The 19,236-nt window shown below is 39.2% G+C and overlaps 1 protein-coding gene across 1 annotated transcript; it reads right to left on the reverse strand.

The window, feature by feature from the left end:
- Positions 1-236: 236 nt before the first annotated feature.
- On the reverse strand, positions 237-19,102 carry LOC145496099 (uncharacterized). The gene is made up of 14 exons (XM_081475723.1): positions 18,697-19,102; positions 16,953-17,099; positions 15,991-16,081; positions 15,321-15,398; positions 14,809-14,920; positions 14,082-14,160; positions 13,457-13,533; positions 12,490-12,565; positions 11,467-11,614; positions 9,610-9,671; positions 6,652-6,711; positions 2,349-4,936; positions 2,020-2,101; positions 237-1,622 (listed from the first exon to the last, which is right to left on the reverse strand). Exons 1-14 carry the CDS (start codon positions 18,733-18,735, stop codon positions 1,524-1,526), a joined length of 3,738 nt encoding a protein of 1,245 aa, XP_081331849.1. The 5' UTR covers positions 18,736-19,102; the 3' UTR covers positions 237-1,523.
- Between the last annotated feature and the right edge of the window lie 134 nt (positions 19,103-19,236).

A 19,236-nucleotide genomic window follows, 5' to 3' on the forward strand; every position in this document is an offset into this window, starting at 1 on the left:
AATTTACAGGGGAAATGTCACTGGTCTGGTAAGAGTTGCCTTGTTCCTGTGCGGCTTTTTCCGAGGCCTTCACGGTCAATTGATTTCGGTGACGTATCCGAGACGACCGGCCGAGAGCGCTCTTTTCGCCTCGGACCACGTGACTCGAAAACGATTGACCGAGGAGAATATCAAGGCCTAGGAACAAGGCAATAGTAAGAGTACATTTTTGAGATAATTCATTGGGATGTCTGAATAGGTTTTTGTTCACTTATTTATTTATTTCCGTTATTTACATTATATTGGCAGGAGAAACAGGATAAAAAAGTACCGCATCTAAAAAAACGTTACGTATTAGTGAATGTACAAAATGGAAAATAAAATGCACATAGCCAACTTTAAGGGACTTTATAAAGTTAAAAAAAAATTCTCATACTGTACAAGGAATCCTTTCTAAATGGCGACATATTTAAAGCTGTCAAACTTTGAAAACAGAGTTACAAGTATCCAACCCAAACACGGCTTTGCTAGCATTTCTTTCCTTCCACTCAGCTAATATTTTAGACCATTATTTCAAGTTAGGTTCGATTTCTAGGCTAGCTTTTCACTTTAAAAAATTTAAAATTCCAGTACATTCGAAAAACCCTTAAAACTAAAAAAATTCGCATTTTCAGACTAGTAATTCTTGATGCATTTTTTTCATCAAGAGCAAAAATAACCGCAGTGCCATAACAACCTTGAAAATCAGCCCTCGCCTCAGGCAGCACTGTCAAGTTAATTATTAAAAATTAATTATTAAATAACTTACTAACGTCAATTTTAAATTCTACGGGAGTGTAACGAGTGATGTACTGAGGTGGATTGTCGGGGGACGGGAGGGGGGGGGGGAAGACTCCCATATGAAAAAGGTCGGGGATGCTCGTGGTCTCTGTTAGGGGTGAAAATCAAGGATTCTGGTCTCACTTAGGGTGTTCAGGACAAAACGCCTCTATTGTTAGCTGTCAAAGTATCTTTTAGGGTGCACTCGAAGAAACAATAGTAAAAAACACTTTTAATTCCGTTTTTAGGTTCGATTTCCGCCGGTCTCTTGAGTCCGGTGTACTAGCGCGGGCTCCTTTCCTGATCAGCGGCTGGTAATTTAAGTGATATCTTTTAGGGGTCAAATCACGCTTGAGCCACGTCCAGATTGATCTCCTTTAGGGGTTTAATTCAAATTTTCTAACCAGCATCCCCGATCTTTTCATATGGAGTCCCTCCCCTCGCCCTGGGATGCCACGAATTGTCATTGATTTTCACTGGAGTAAAATTAGTTAGAGAAAATGTATGTAATTTGATTGAACACCTTCCACGAGCACAGGTTTTCCATATCTACTCAGCTTTTGGCCAAACGTTCCCAGCCCGCTCTGGGTAATGTGTATAGTATGGCTAATACGAGCGAGGAAAATTTCGATGTTGAACTTGGAATTTGGCGGAAGTCGCCCATCGTCTTCCGGAAGTTGGTCCATCAACTGCCGGGAGGAAGAGACAGTCGTTCCCATAGTTTGTTATCTGGTGACTCTGTTGAATCGCAGTGAACTGAGTTCCTTCACAATGGCGGCTTTCTCTGCCTCTAAGCTTCCAACGTGATGGCGAAGTTCCTCGAGCTGAGAAAGAAAAAAGCAGCAGTTAGAAAATGAAGGGGTTAACATGGTTGCCAAGGCATCGCTTTTCAAAATTTCGACTTTTCCCCGATGAAAGTAAAATTTCCCTGACTAAATAAATATAAAATGTTAGGTGTAGTAGTGGCTTCTAGCCTCCACTCACAGCCGTCCTCATTCATTAAGACTGATAAGTTTTCAATACATTTTCCTTCTTCATTAAGGAAAAACATAGTTTCGAGTGGGATACCCTGCGCGTCGGAGAAACAACAACAACAACACTGAACAAAACCCAGTCCACATGTAGTGTGATTGACGACGCCAGGCGCTAGTCTCAGAATCATTCCCAGCCCCAGAAAAGGATGAAGAGGGCGGCTGGGAACCCAAGCTATTCCTTCCTTACCTCGTTGCAAAATCCATTTTCTTCCTTCTTTGGGCTTCCCAAGCTTGCTTCCGACTTGCTTAATAACCTGTTACCAGGGGACCTGAAAAGCAGAAAAAAACAAAACGTTACAAAGTTTTTTATTGAACTGTCCTTCTGCTGGAGAAAGAGCAAGTAAAAACTAGAATTTTCTCGCCATTTGTTAACGTACAGCTACCAGGTCCACGTTGTTTGGACGTGCAATAGAGAGTAGATACATGTTGACTAGCTAACCCCTCGCATCCTTCAGATGTTTGAAATTCGACTCTTCTATTTATGGCTTGCCAAAGACAAATTTGTACTGGCAGTACCTTTCAGGGAGAACTGGCGTCTTCTCTTTTGAGTTCATGTAAATTTGACCATCATTCTTTACAACGCTATTCGTTGGGTCCAGGCCTTCCAACCAGCTTTTCACTTTACGAGGTGGAGACGAAAAACTCTCATCGTCACCGACAGCAGCTTTGCTGTTTTCCAATTCAGTCGAACTGTGCCACGATTTGCTTTTCAGGCCGCGTTCGCTAGGATCCTTAACTTGTTCCTTCTCTGGTGAATTCTCGGCAGATGAATAACTATGCAAAGACAGTGAACCAGTCAGCTGGTCGTTTTCCTGCTTAAAATTCACATATTTCTTTTCCAAGTTCCTTTTCTCACGGTGGACATCTTTCAGTATCTTCTCAAGCTCGCGAATCTCTCGCCAGATCATCCGCTTGTTGCTCTTCCACGGTTCGTTTTTCTCCCCTCGTTTATCAAGGTGATACTCCAACTCGTTCTGCGCAATTTCCAAACTGGATTTTAACAATTTGTTCTCTCGTCTCAACGCATCCGTCTCTTCTTGGTAGCTAGACAACTTCACTCTGTCTGAAGAAATCTGTCGCTGTGCTTCGTGCAGCTCTAGCAGCACATTGCTGTGGTCGTCTTGGGCCTTAACAATCGCCTTCTCGAGTTCGTCCTTTTTGTCTTCCATGCATTGAATCATGGCTTGATCCGCTTGTGCTGCAGCTCTTAGCGCTTTGTTCTGTCGCTCAGATTCCTCGAGGCGTAACTGCAGCATTTCAAACTCCTGGTTGGCAACAAATCTCTCTCTTTCGTCTTCCCTCTCTTCCGCCCGGCTCTCACGCGATTCGCTATCGCCAGCTGCAAGATGGTCCTCTAAATTCTTGTTTCTGTTCTCCAGCTCAAAACACGCTCTCTGCAACTGAAGATTCTCGTCTTGTAAGTCCTTGATTTCGTTATTGTACTCGACACGTAAGTTCACGATGCTTTTCTCAAGGGACTCCACTCTTTCCGAGAGAAACTCACTCTCACCATTCTTCCTTTCATACTCATTTCTGATTGTCGACATTCCGTCGTCGAGATTATCAAACTTTTCTTTCAGGTCATAATATCTCTTCTCGTAATCTTTCAACAATTCAAGCTGTTGATGAAGCTCAAAGTTTTCGCAAGCCACTGAGTCGAGCTCGTTCCTCATGCACTCTAGTATCTGATTTTCCTCTTCGCTCATTTCTTCATCTTGCGACACTAGTGCCTCGTATTTCTTCAACACTTCATCGGAAGCGATTTGAGCGATCGTTTCCTGAAGTTTTTCTTGGAATTTTAGTGGAATTTCTTCCAAGGGGGTACCCTCGTATGCTCGCTCCAACTTCACTTTCAGCGTTTCCAAGGTATCTACTTTAGCCTGCTCCACCTGCAGTTTGAACTTCAAAGCTGTTTGTTCAATTGAGTTCAAGTACATCATAAAAGGATCGTCCGAATCCCCTTCTGATTTCTCGTCGCCTTCCTTTCCATAAAGTGCAGTTTCAAACCTGTAAAGTCCGTCTCCCGGACTAGAGAGACCCTTCGCAAAAGAATGCTCATTTCCAGATAATCTCGCCATCCTAGATGGCGAATCTAGTGTCGCCCAAGTCACTGTTGTTTTCGGCGAAGATTCAGTACTCTGTTGTCCCGTTTCATTTAACACAGTTCCGGGCTCTTTGTGTGAAGCATGGACGGGTGAGATTGAAATATCCAAAGGATGGTCTGAAGCGCTTGACTTGTCACCAAAAACAGTATCAAGGCCAAGAAATTGAACTTTCTTGTTGGGCGTTGAGGCTGCCGACTCTATCGCATCAGAAACAGGCTCGTTGCCATCTTTAACAAGCATTGCTTCATGGCTTGGCGATGTTGGTCCAACGTTTGTCAACAATGGTCCACTTGCAACATGCATCGGTGTAACCTTTGCCGATGAATCCTCTGCAACCTGCATCGCTTCGCTGTTCCTCACAGCTGGTTCTTCTGCAATATGCACCGTTCCATCGCTTTCCAACGTTGGCTTCGCACTTGCCACCGAGGTTTCCTCAGGAACATGATTTGGCGGACCGTTTCCCAAAGTTAATTCCTCTGTAACGTGCATAGGCTCGGCAATGGCTGCCAGCGATGTTATCTCTTGATCTTCCATATCGGCATCATCATTCATTTTTCTCAATTCAGTACTTTCGTCATTTTTCAACGACTCTTCTGTATCTTTTGTTTCTTCTGTAACCGCAACAGACGAAGGTACACCAACATTTACAACTCGTACTGAATCATTCAAATCTACGTCTGTCCCATCTGTGTTAAGCCACGTTTTTGCCGTTGTTAGCTCAGGAGGCATGAATCCTTTTTGTACAGCATCTAACATAAGCTCCAAAAATTGTTTGTCGACACTTGTGTAAAGTTCTTCAGAACCACCAGACTCGGGGGGTTGAAGAAAAAGTTCGTCGCCATTCACCGCCAGGAAATTGTCATTGTGATCCGTCGGAATAACCTCAATGGGAAAGCTTTCCTTTGTTTTGCTGGAAACAGCGCCCGCCGTGGTGGGCGAGGAGATTCCCTCTGCGAGGGTGGGCGCCATGTTCTTTAATAACACGCCTTCCGGAAGTTTCTAAAATAAAAACATGAAATTTCTGGTAAAAAAAAGACGTCAATGTAGAAAAAAAAATTTTACTGAGTAACTTGAGATCGTTTGGTAAAAGGGGGAAAAAGTTATCACTTTTTTCACTTATTTAAATCTTTGTGTCGCCTCGATATTTTCACTTTTGCCTTGAAAATGATGTTCGATACATCGAAACGTCGGAAAACTGTAATTTTAATATTTCTATTAAAGTGAATTTTCGTTACTTTTTTGGTTTTACTTTTTATTGGTTTATTGTTTTACTTCGACGCAGAGCTTATGATCAAAACGTCAACCCAGTCTCTACGGCGGCTAATCTATTTTTATCAACTTCACGCCGACGCACATTGCTTTCGTGTCTTTAAGGCTTTTTGGTAAGGCCCCATCAAATCACAGGTCATTTTGAATATATCGTTGTCGAAAAGCGCCGTTTTCAAAATATTTTCCGTCCACTCAAAAACGAAAAGCCGGCGTTTTCAAATTCCTCCGGTTTGAAGAGCGGTTTCGAAAAGCGTGACGGAGTAGTGTGGACGGTAGGCCTAACCGTAGAAATGAAGCTACGTTTTCAAATTCCTCTGGCGCTGTGTGGACGCCGGGGACCTAAGTTTGGTGTGGCACGAAGAAATGTCTTATTTCCTTCCGGTTCAAAATCGTCTTGCGTCCAGTTTAAATCACTTAAATATGTAAATCAAAAGAGACCGGACTTTCTACGTAGGTTTGAAAGCGGCTAGACAATTCTAAGAGAGTTCAACAAGAGTACAACATCAAATACTTCAGAGCAACGGAGAGAATTTAGAACAAAACGAGTGAATTGAAAATGTTCTTACGGTCGTTTCAAGGAAGAATTGAAGAAAAGATCAAAAACATAAAGAATACATTATTAGATAAGCCTATGTAAAATCCAAACGGATATTCAATGAACTATTATGTAGCACAATACCGCTCTCAATAATGCGAGTTCTAATTCCCACTAATCTTTATAGCTTGTTTACAGTCACAATTTTTTTAAATTATAGTTTTACATTTTAATTCATTCAGAAACTTATTTGACATGAAAAATGTATTTCAGGCCCGTTTATCTGTACAGCGACTGCAACATACGAGAGTGAAAAAGGTAGCGTTTGTTTAGTGCCACGTAAACTTAAAAACTACATTTGAAGACTGAAAAGTTTCATTCAAAGCTAACTGCGACAGTAGAAACTAACCAAGCTGCAATATTTCCACGAATTGTTTCAAGCAATGGCTTGGGTTAAAAGCATCTTTTATCTTAACACGAATGTTTTTTTCCCACTGAACTTGTTATCCGAATGAACCACATTTTTAACCCAAATCCTTTAAAGGTAAGAGCTACCATTGCGGTTTCTTTATTTAAATGCGGGGTCGACAGTTCAATTGAGAAGTCAGCACTGCAGTTATCTTCACGTGCATTCGAACACGTATCGGGTAGAAACTTCTGCCTTAATGAATCGAAAGTACATCGAATCAAAAATTAAATAACATTTGAACACAATGGTTAAATCGAAGAACGTTATAAATGTTAAAAGAACTGGAGACACTGAATATTCCACTAGCAGTTTATACATGGCAAAAGGAATTAAAGTTAACTAGACCGGCAATTATTTCTGATTATCAGTATCGTTTGCTGAAATGTAAGAAAGTATTTTAATAGAAAGAATTTACAAATATGACAAGTCAGATATGCATACCTTCTGTAGCTTTGGAGTTGACGCCAGTTGCCTTACGGATTGAATGCGTTCTTGTAAAGCCTTCGTGAAGGAAACAGAATATACTTAGAAATCCCATTGCATGGGGGCTAAGTTAAATACTGGACACACTTCACACTTATATTAGGTTATATTGGTAGCCAAAAGTACACTTGTTTAAGAACTCAAATCAAGTTGATATGGGGTTACAACTGTTCAAAGTCATGATATAATTCGTGCCAGCAGTTTAAGCGAAACGAATGTGTGTTAATTAATGGATTCACAAAGTGAGTGTTTAGCGAAAGACTCTTTTGCAAAAGACCTTCTATTTTTACGACAAACTCACGGAGGAATACATCTAAATCACCGAGTTCGAAAATTCGATTTTAACACTGTCGCGTGAATAGCTAAGCGGCATTAAATGCAAAGGCAAATATAATCTTTTTTGCAGCTCTAAATGTCAATATTAGTTAGAGGAAGCCAAACGAATGAAATCCTACACTTGAAGAGCAAATACGCAATTACAAATCACATGAACTAATCTACAGTCTGGAATGTACACCTGCATTTAGCCATCGCGCATTTTCGAAACTGACTGAAACCATTTCAAAGCTAAATCATCAATCGACAAATCTGAGTAGAACTCGATGTTATTAATGGGGCATTGAAATGCAGCTAACTCTCCAAAGCAGGTTTGCCAAAAATTGATAAATTTAGCCAAGTTCATTCATTGCCTACCTGGGATTTGCAAAATTCACAGCACGAGGAAAAAGGAAACCATGAATCCAATAATTCCGACTAAACACACCACGAAATAATATTTTCACTTGCGACGTGACGCACAAACAGTGAAGAATGGCTGGTGTACAAATGTATTGAAATCGGAACGGTTTACCAGCCAAGCGATTCAAAGAAAGAACAAAGGCAAGCTTTACCCATTCAAATGCAATGGTACGATAAGAATTTTGCAAACTGGCAGCCAAAACGTGACTTAAAACGCATAGTAAAACGCACAAAGAAAAGTTATCACTTAATGTTCAAACTGGGCGAAACTGAGTCTCTAACTAGACATTGAGAGCTTCCGTGTAAATATTTTGTCTAAGAATGAACTAAAACAGCAAGAAGTATGTGTAAACAAAAGTCCGAGGATTGCGCAAGTGTTTTGCATACGATTTCTAGAAATAACTGTAGCTTGCGGGAATGAATTCGTCTTATTAGTGGTAGTTATTGGACTAAGCGCGTGACTACAGAATAACTCGTGCGTGGCAAGTAGATAACTATAACGTGACAACACTAGCACGGGTCCACCAAGTCATTTCACGTTGTTGTTTTGTAGAGGACGGCTAAGAAATGTACTAAGATTTAAAACACAGGTGCACAGCTGTTGTTTAGATCGTTAGACCTTTTGTTTGGTGAAGTTCTCCTGGTTGTCGCCCGTCGCTAAAATAAGGACGTTAACAGCTGTCTAAGAAAAAACAAACTATTTGAAATTATCAATTCTAAGTTCTACTGAAACGTCCATTAAACAAGATTCGCTGTGTTAAACGTCAAACTCTAGGGGATGTTTCAAGCAAAAATGTTTTAAAAAACGAAAGTACCAAAAAAGAACACAAAGTTTCTTTTTTTAGTTCGTGAACAAAATGACCTTGTCTGTTTGTTCAGTGAAAACGACCATGAAATTGATCTTTAGATTGTGATCGTGTACATACCCTCTGGCCATATTTTGTAAAACAAAACCTTATTCTTACTCAGCAGTGCGCCATGCATTCATAAATTGCAAAATCATTTGTGAACACGCCTGTTAATACACTTATATCGTAATATCACAATCAGCGCCCCCTCTCAAAACATCACCGCCCTTTCAAGAGCCCCTCTCCTGAAGTGTGGTCATATTGTAATAAGGGCAACTGTTTTGAAACGTGCCACTTTTCCAATAGACCCTTTTCATAAATGGCTTTCTAAATTATTTTGTAAATGTTAGTATTGATATAAGTCCTCCTAAACTCGTTTTTGAGTTGATAATTCAAAAGAATTTTAACTCTCAAACGAGTTTAGTGAGACTCATTAAAATGTGTAAAGAGGAATTTTAAATTTGCAGCCATTCATGGAAAGGGTCTATTTAACAATTAGATTATGAGCTCGAAATTTCTATGAGGTGATAGTTGATTCGGCCTTCGACCTCATCAACTATCAACTCATAGAAATCGAGAGCGAATAATCTAATTGTTTTAGTAGAATTCTAACTGAAATTAACGCAAATAACGGTTTCCAATTATTTTTCTATGTATTATTGAACTTCACGCTTTAACAAAATCGCACGTATTGAATTGTCGGCCTTGGTAAATTTGCGGTTGTTTACGCGCGCGCACCCGGTTTTTCAATAATTTCAAGTTTTTAGTATCAAAAAACCGTTAATTTCCTTCTCTCAGTCTTCTCAGGAATTTAATGATCTATTTATATCTAAGCTTTCTTCCAAAACTTCGGAAAAACGATAAAAATGTCTCACTTCGTGGACGACCGACAGCTATTGCACTTTAATGGCTGATAGTATACCATTAGCTCAGCCAATCAGATTGCAGCATTTGCATTAGTATACTAGTAGAACCCTACTAAAATTAAATAGCACTGCTATTCTAATAAGCGCTACCTATTTTTAGCACCCTCTGTGACGATTGTTGCGATAAAAAAATATACCAGAATGCAGTACAATGTTGTTTGATCCAGGTCTCCTCGGGCGTGCTGTTTAATCTGTGGCGATTAAGTGGTCATTTGAACACTGTTAGTCGCAACTGGTTCGCTCAACTTTTTCTGAAGATATCGCAACGAACGCAGCGACAGTAAACCTGCCTTAACAGGAATGGACCTTTTGCATAACCTCAAGCATAACCAAGGGTATTTTTGACAAGGTCACGTGATAGGGTATAATAAATAGCATCATGTATTAAGCTACACACAACTCACTTGGATTGCCGCGTGAGACTTTGTGTGTTGATCAACAAGATTCCTCAATGACGTAGGTGATACTATGTAAATTCAAAACAAGAGAAGACAAGATCGTGACCATACAGAATAGTGTTGTCCCACAGGTACCTCAAGCTCATTACGTGAACTCCGTTGTGCGATATTGGAGATCACGTAAGCTTAAATGTAAGAGTTTGTGTGGGAATGTAACAAGAGGAAAGCAGTGAAGCTAAACGTCGCTGGAATCGCTTTAACACGGCCTAAACTCCTCAGCAATATACGAAACACACAAAGGAAGAGAAGGAAAGCGTTTGCCGCTTCTTTTTCCGTATTTCTAGCTGCTGAAACAATACGTTCGTTACATTCCCACACAAACTCTTTCATTTACGTTGTTCCGCAATGTCTTATAACAACGCTCCCGCATGCGCAATGAGGCTTGGGATACCTGTGGTTGTCCCTTGCCGATTTGTTACAGCCTCCTACTGTTATTAGGGAGTTTCAGTAACCACGACGGCAACGCCGAAGACAACGTCGATTAGAAAATAAATTTATATTTTACCCACGAATCTGGTGATACTCTTAAGTCATGCCATTTACTTTGTTTATTACTGTCTATACTTTCCCAAAACTAAATCTGCAACACAGCGGTAAATTTAAAATAGAAATTAATAAACTTAGCCGTCGTGGTTCACGTTCTCTAGACAACGCAGACTTTGGTCATTTCACGTTGTTGTTTTGCAAAGGACGGCAAAGAAATGTACCAAGAATTACAACGCACGTGTAAAACAGTTGTTCTGTTCCCGTTGTGGTTTTCTTAATCTCCCTATTAGCATCGAACATACGGCTAGTACTGTTTTTGTTGCTTTTTGGCTGGTTTGATCGTTTAGAAAAAGGTTTCGTTAAAAACATGTAATTGTGTTGTTTTTGCAAATTTTCGACACAAAATTATGTTCTTTTCAAAATCTCAGCCTCGGGTTTATTCTTAAAATATTTTTGAAATTTCGCAAACTTCCGCCTCAATATTCTTATAAAATATATTCTTTTAACAAAAAAGTGTAGTGGCGCTTATAAAACAAGCTAAATTTGCAACTGTCTAGATCTGTTAGGTGCGCCAATTGCTCTAAAAAAGTGCTTAACCTAAATATGCAACGACGGTGTTCAATTCCAAATGGAAATACGAAAAATTAGGCCCAGTTCAGACGCCGAACTTTTCATGAGCCGAACTTAATTCGAATTTGGACCGACCCAAATTATCAAAAGCACACCTGTTGATTCAGACGTCGAACTTAATTCGCCGAACTTTATTTAGTTTAAACCAAAACACATCGAAATGTCAGCGATTTTCAAGCAAAGTAAAAACTGCTTGCAAAATACGTTATAATAAGTTATGCATTAGGTTCGGCTCATGAAAAGTTCGACGTCTGAATCAAAGCCGTTCTAAAGCCGAAATTCCCGGCTGAGCTAGGCGGGAAGAACGGCTGGGCCGTTCCAAATTCAAATAGCCGTTCTTAACTGATTCAGACGCCGAACTTTTCATGTACTTAATTCAATATATTTGGTTCGGCTCATGAAAAGTTCGGCGTCTGAACTGGGCCTTAGCCGTCGTGGTCCACGTTCCGTAGACGACGCAGAACTTGGTGATTTAACGTTGGCTGTTTTGCAGAGGACGGCAAAGAAATGTACAAAGATTTATAACGTACGTGAACAGCTACTGTTTTGCTCATTAAACCTTCTGTTTAGTGATGTTCTCGTTGCCGCCGTCGTCGTGGTGGTGGTTTGCTTGAGCTTCCTATTACTACGGTAAGTGAACGACTACATGTATTCGTTAATATGTTCAGACAAGTTCTGAGTACTTACACGATGCGTCAGCCAGCGAAGTCTTGTTGTGTGGATATTTGCTTGGAGAGTAATTTTGTAAACCGTCTGAGTGGGTTCTCGGTTTGGACGGAGAAGGCTCTGTTTTTACACCTCCTTTGATAGGTTCTTCACCTTTCACTTTACAGATCTAAGGAATTAAAATTATACAAGAGTTACGCGAGGTCACACTAGAGAAGCTACAAACGACCAGGGCTAATTTGTGAATCAACTAATAAGACTACGACTTATACAGAACTAAACCTAGAAGTTCAATTTAGTCTATATTTAGCATAACAAAATTATTACTGTAAACATGAGATAGAAAATTATATGTGTTAGGAATTTTAAAAAGCCACCGAATCTGGACCAACGTGTGATCGCCAGATTTACTGCTGTTCCAGTATATGAACGATTAAATAAAAGAACTCTTTTAGTTAGAGAAGACAGTGGAATTCTAGATGACGTAACGAGAATCAACGAGAATCAGCGAGAGTACAATAAAATCTATAATGAAGAATGTAATCATTGCTAGCAATACGCAATATGTACTCCTTAGAGAGCACATTGACAGTCTCAGCTCTGCAGCCGGTAAAAATTAGCGTCCAAAACCAGACTCACATTTGTCACAATAGAAACAACTTGGCCAACAAATGCAACTTCTTTTTCGGCAAATCGTGATGAAATCCTCAACGTTATTGCAATGGTGTGAATCCCAGAGCAAGGGTCAGATCAACTGAAGCGGATTAAAATTAGAGCTATTTCACATTCTTCTTCCGGCGCGCGAGGCATAAGTTTCCTCGAAGCTATTGATAAATGCATATACACGTTGGATTACTTACATGTAAATTAATACCAAATAAAGATCACGTTTCATTTTCATACAGATGGAACTCGCTAATTTGAACTTAGTCATTCGACTTCAAGCTCACTCTCCTTGAAATTGCCTTGTTTTCTTAAGTCATTTAACCATCGACTATTTCCAACTCCCGCAATTTCGAGCCATCATTTGTGTAATTCACTTACCATTTTTCTCAATACGGCCATGTAAATGATCACTGCATATTCGTCAAATGTGTTGCCGTCCAGAATTCCCGACGAACTATCGATTGGAAATTAGAACTATTAAGGCCTATCCAAATGGGAAATGTTTGGCGACCAAACACCATCAAACATTGCTTGGTGACCAAACATTTCACCGTTTGGCCACCTTGTTTGGCGCTGTCTGATCGCGTTAAAATTTGGTCGTGTTTAAAAAAATTTGAAGGCCATCAAAAATATGATCAAACAACTTAAAACATTTCTTTTGTTCTCGTGTTTGATGGGCGATGTTTTGTTCGTTTGGACAGCCATATCAAACATGTTTGGCGCGCGCATGCGTCCCACGCTTGCTCGGCGGCGACCTCGGCGGCTTGTACCCATAGTTTGATCTGTGTTTGATCAAACATATTTAAACCGTTTGGCCACTGACTTCAACAATGTTCGATGATGTTTGGTCGCCAAGCATTTACCGTTTGGACAGGCCTTTAGAACGTCAAGCGACATGGCTAAAAGGACGGACCTGGGTGGGGTTGAGATATTTGTTTGCATGAATGTGGTATAAGAAAAAAACTCTAAGTTCCATAACAGAAATTCCAAAGTTACTCTCACAAGCTCGACAAATACTTGTCTAGAACCGACAAGAAGAGGTATATTTATCGACCTAACACCGTGGTTCTCGAGAATTTGAATACGACATAAGGCAACAAACATAACAGAGGAAGGGCATTGCTTATACCAACAGGTAAGCTGACGCGAAGAGAATTCTTCCTTCAAAAGTAGCCTTTTTTCGCCACTTGTTACCGGTCCACACTCAAAAGCGTTCTTTCCCCGCGTTTTTCTTTTTTCGCTCTATTTATTTTTTGGTTTCTTTTCTTCTGTACTCAATGTATGCCCTCTTCAACTTGCACTTTCAACGAACAACTCGGCTGCTTAAATTTGTTTAATACTGTACCTTAGAATTTTGCTTGGAATTCCAAGACGTTCTTCGGCAACCTTCAAAACCTCGAGAAATGAGCCTTTGTCTACCTCCTTTACAAAAGAAATATTTACTTACATGAATACATGTACATGTGGCGGAGAGCACAAAGATTTCTTATTTATATAAAAAAGGTTACTTTGTGAACTTCCAATTGACTCTCTTCAGTTTTGTCTCAGACAGTGCATTCCAGGTGGTCACAGAGGAGTTGATGGGAGGGGAAGGGGGGGGGGGTGTGGGCACAGAGGAAGTGAGGGTGGGTGGGGTGGGTGCTGACTGCTGAGAGCTAAGGTGGCAGAAATTCCATGGGAGGCCAGATGTCATCAATTTATCTCAAACCCCCTAGCAAGGCCCCACTAGGGTGTGTGTGGGTATCTCTCATGCCATTAACTTTTGGCCTCAACATTAACTTCCTATATCCTGTTAATTCCAATTGAAAATATTAACAAATTTTCATTAACTTTCCCCCAAAATATCCTGTACCATTAATTTTTTATCTCAAGATCCCTAATCCCAAAAACCGCTAATAGGGCTTCCCTATCTGACCAAATAGGTGAAACAAGGATTTCTTTTGACTTTAAAACAGAAAACTTTTCATAACCTGTAAATCAGTTGGGTTGATTCCATCAACTGGACAGTGTTTAGTAATGAGCTTGGTCAGCAACACACCATCCTGCAGACTAAGAAAATGAAAAGAAATACATTTTGTACATGTACATTGTAGGTGCTAGTTAGCATGTACACATAATTTCATTACTATACCACAAATAACAACAGTATGTCAGTTTGACACTTTGACAAAAGTCCCATTGCTCACGAAAAAATGATCAGAGTTTTTGACTAATTTAAAGTAAAATCATACTATAAATTATTATCTACATGTACATGTATGCAACCTGTTCCTGGCAGTTGGTTAAGCAGGGGGCATCCTAAGGAACAGTGACTGAAACACAAACTCAGAAAGGCAAACGATTTTGGGGGAGCTCCTACATGTATGTATAAAAGAATTAAAGCCTGTTTGTTTTTTTAACCTCCATTTTGTCCTTTATTTCTTCAATTGTTATGCTGATACAGTGTACTTTCCGAATGCCTACCCTGGGTCCCAGAGTGCTTTTTTTTTTAGCAGTATTAAGCCACTTATTGTGAGAAAACCTCTGCTACCCAGGGCTCTGAATGCCTGGAACACAGATCATGGAAAGTGTATTTATGCCTTGTTCCCATTTTATATACCTACTGTCAATCAAAACTAGCGTTGATCTGTATTTCAAGAAAAGTCTTACAGATCATTAATCTGCTGGAGCTATTTCATGTTCGAGGTCTCAACTCACAAATCCAGGAATGGTCCCCTTGGGTCAATTGCTGTGTTTGGTATCTCAGTACAGCACCATTCAAGAAGAAATCTCTTGCCTAGATTCACAGTCCTCTGATAAGCAGCGCGGTCTAACAATAATTAACAACAACAAAAGAACTCAACTGAGACAATTATGAGGTAATTGATTTCTTTACATATATAACACAAACCTGTCCACCCTATATCTTGTACTATCCATATACATGTACATGTAACCCAGCACGCAGGTAGCAGTGTACATTCTTACATAAAAGAAGATTAGCACAGAAAAAACTATAGCTCTTAAAATCTCACAGTGCAGAACATAATAATATGATTAATAATTGAAACAGGGGCTTTTCCAGAACCTAACACAAATGTTGTTTTACAACTGTGACTGTCACAATCTCACTTCATAATTTCCTGATGGTTTCTTTTTCACTCATGAATTACGTATTCTAAAGAAATTTGCCAACACATATACTAATTCAGTTATTATGAAAAACTCACTTGAACTGTGAATTTCAAAATGCAAGATGATCAGCCACAAGATATCCAAGATGGATTTGAGTTTCCCACTGGTAATGTCTAAAAAAAAAATTTACTAATTAACTGCTAGTTCCTGCATCTAACGTCCATAACCCTTCTTCACTGGCTCTAGCTGTCTGCAATAGGCCACATACATAATAAGGCAAGCAATGATTGCTTTCACTGACACTTTCCAAATACCCCAGTATGCTGATATGTGAAAAGATAAGGCATGAGAAAAAAACATTTATTCACTTGATTGAAAGGGAAGAGGTATAAACTAAGGAATTGACTTACATTTTTCATCTTTCTACTTGATGAGGATAATTGAAGCCTCCTACAGTGCATCTACATAATGTTTATCATTGATTATACAGTCGAACCTGAATTTAGCGACACCATATTAAGTGGTCAGTTTTGAAGGTCCCAAAAATTACTTTGCACTTCCCTTAAGTACTGTAATTTTGACCTCTATTAAGTTGTCACCTTTATTCAGTTAATGTATATTTTAGAACTATTTTTTAGAGGACCCTCCTCAAAACCACCTTTAGGTGATTGGAGAACTCCTCTTAAAATATTAATTTATCATTATCATTATCATTATCATTATCATTATCATTATCATTATTCATTATTTACAGTATATGACTACCTTCCACATGACAGCAGACATCAATTCCTTTTCCCTTCATGTAATCAATGACATATTGTACTGTCTGGGTCACCTGTGGCACATCTTGGATCTGTAATAGATAGGATTAGAACACAGGTCAAAGAAAATATGTACATGCTGTTTCTAATAAACAACTAGAATATGAGCTCAAGATTTCTATTGCGCGATAGTTGACGAGAGCGCAGCCCGAGTCAACTATCATGCATAGAAATCAAGAGCAAATAATCTTAATTGTTTTAGTATAAATCTACTGGTTTTTAAAACTTTATCTAAATCCTCTTCACAGACACTTCGGAAATGCCAAGAAGTGGCTGTCATTTTGTTAACAAGGGCACGCTGCTTCGCTACACACTATCTATCACAGAATACAGTGAGTAGCGTAGCCAATCAGAGGACGGCATTCATGATAGAACACTAGTAGATAGAAACACAGAACTAGCACAAGCTGTTGATGTAATAAAGGCAAGAGTAAAGACAATAACATTTTGATAGTCAAAATAAACAAGGAGTTTCCTTTTTTTTCATCACAGAATTTTCTAAAAGAAATAGAAAACATGTTCTCCATGGTTCTATCAAGTCAGAGAAACACTCATTGAAGTTTGGATGAACTTGAAAAAGCTGTGGAAACACTCTCCTATCAGCTCATGTTCACACTGCATTTCCTGTTCTCCCAAACTTCCACTCATATTTCAACAACTCAATAGAAACAGAGTACATGGTTTCTACTTCTTAATTAAGCCTTTCTGTCTATTGCCTTTTGTTTGCTTTTGTTTTCTTTTAAATATTGTTTTAAGATTAAGAAATTTACAAAATTAAAAATTAAAAAATTAAATTAAAAAAAAATTAAATTAAAAAAAACATATAAAACGATGTAAAATAAAACTTAATTGATTTAACAAAATTATCAGTATGTGTAATTAACAATGCACTTCCTCATTTACCTGTTGGTGTTGAGTTATATCATGTCCTGTGGTTGACTTGATCAATTGACACAGTACAATGCCATCCTTTAAATCCTCAGCCAGATCACTAACTGTTCTTTTATCGCCAATTTGAGCTAAACAGCAATTGACCCATGCTTTATACACCTGTCAACAAGAAAAAAATTCCATAATTATCAGGCTACAAATCAATATACTATTACTTATATAGGCTACCAGTGAGTCTCCTTAACATGATTCTAGTACACATTATCTAAGGATATAACATACAGCACAGTGGCCTCAGGTTTAGTGCGCTCGCCTGTGGATTGAGAGGTCTGGCTTTGAGCCCTGGCTGGGGACACTGTGTTGTGTTCTTGGGCATTAGACACCTTACTCTGACAATGTCTCTCTCCACCCAGGCATATAAATGGGAACTGGCGAATTCAATGCTGGGGGTAACCCTACAGTAAGATGGACTAGCATCCCATCCAGGGGAGGGTAGAAATACTCGTAGTCACTTCTGTTCATGCTACAGAAACCTGAGATAAGTGCTGGCCTGATGGGCCACTTGGCTGACAATTATGCAGACTTTACCTTTTTTACCATATTTGAGCTGGTTAAACTGACTAATTTCTCCAGCTTAGTGAGAGCTTATTGTTAACCAGCTAAAATAACATCAGAAAAGAAAACAAAGTCTCACGGGAAATTTTAAAGGTGCACTGGGCAAGAAAATCTTATGCCATTACAAGTACAGCATTCAAAGCCTTTTTGGGAGGCACAATTGCCTAATTAATACAGTATTGAACTCAACAGTCTGATTTGATTCATAAATGCAAAAATTATTAACTTATGACTTTGTGACGAACTCGTCAATATCTCTGCCCCAAACCCACTCCACTGTCCCCCACCCCACTCCTGACCCTTCTCAATTAGCTGTATTGTAAAAATGTTCTATTACAGAATTTATAAGGGAACCATTTTGGTTAATAAATACATGGTCTGCAGGGTGTTATAAAGTCGTGACTAAAATGAGAAAACTAATCAAAACAAATGAAAGTTCTAGAGATTAGGCTTAAATCTCGAAAGGTTTCGGGAAAATACAACACAGATGTAAAGCGATGCGAATGATTGCAAAAATAGCCCAGTGGTAATCTTAAATATAAACAGACAGACGTTGTTAATACTTTAATGCTTTGGTTATTAAGCATAAAGGTAGTCATATTTCTGTTTAATTTAAAGCTTAATCCTTTTTGCGGCACGTTTATAACTGAATAATCTGCCAGCCTTATTAAATTTTTTGAAGTACAGTATATATTATGGTCGTAATGGATTGATTTGCTTATAAGTATCAAATGAATATTTTGAATCCAGTGTCTACTCTAGAAGACACTGTGAACTAAAATTACGGCAACACGACGAAAAGATGAATCGGAACTAAAGTTCACTTAACAAAACAACGCACTAAGTAATTAATTTCGTCTGTAGTTGCTTACATGATCAGCTGTAAGTGAGGCTATGAATTTTTCCTGTGCGTCGACTTTGACACATGTTTAGTAGTTATCGATCATTTAGGCTTCACTGGTCGTCTCAACAAACATTTTGAGCATTGAGACGAAATCGAAACTTCGTATAAACTTCAAAACGACACAGAGGAACCATACACAGTTTTGAAAAGCGTAAATGAGTTAGAAGGCTTACTGTTATAGATCGAGTCATTCTAGTTTAACACAGTGAGTTCCTAAGGAAAAAACGAACTTCTTACCTCAACTGGTGATCCAGATAACTTTCGACGTAAAGCCATCGCATTTCTTCACTCAAAAGGCGCGACGAGCAACGGTTGTTTTTTCAAACATCGCCGATGAAAAATTCAAAATGCGTGCAGAAAACATCATCGGGCGGTTGCGGCAGAATCTACATTCGAAATCAACCCGCGAAGGTCATCAAAAAAATGCCGGGGTGAAAGATACGTTTCCTGTGCAGTGGAGTGGAGAGAATTTAGGCTCAAGTTTGCATCACAAAGTTTGAAAAATTCAAATGGGCGAACAAACTCGCTTCGGTTCGCCGGCCGTTTCACACGTCCGTCACACTTCATTAAATAAACCTGTCAATAAACCAGACAGCGCTAACAAAGGATCACTGAACAAACAGAAACAGCAGGAAATTAATTCATAACCGGAGTGAAAAATACATACAGCTGCAGATAGCTGGTTGCTGTAAATGTCGGCCTAGCTAAGATATATTTGTGGACTCCTTTCTTTTGGCTTGGATGTTATATTGTACAAATATGGGGGCAATTGTAACT

Source organism: Orbicella franksi, chromosome 8 (assembly GCF_964199315.1).
Source record: "Orbicella franksi chromosome 8, jaOrbFran1.1, whole genome shotgun sequence".
NCBI classification, from domain to species: Eukaryota; Metazoa; Cnidaria; class Anthozoa; order Scleractinia; family Merulinidae; genus Orbicella; species Orbicella franksi.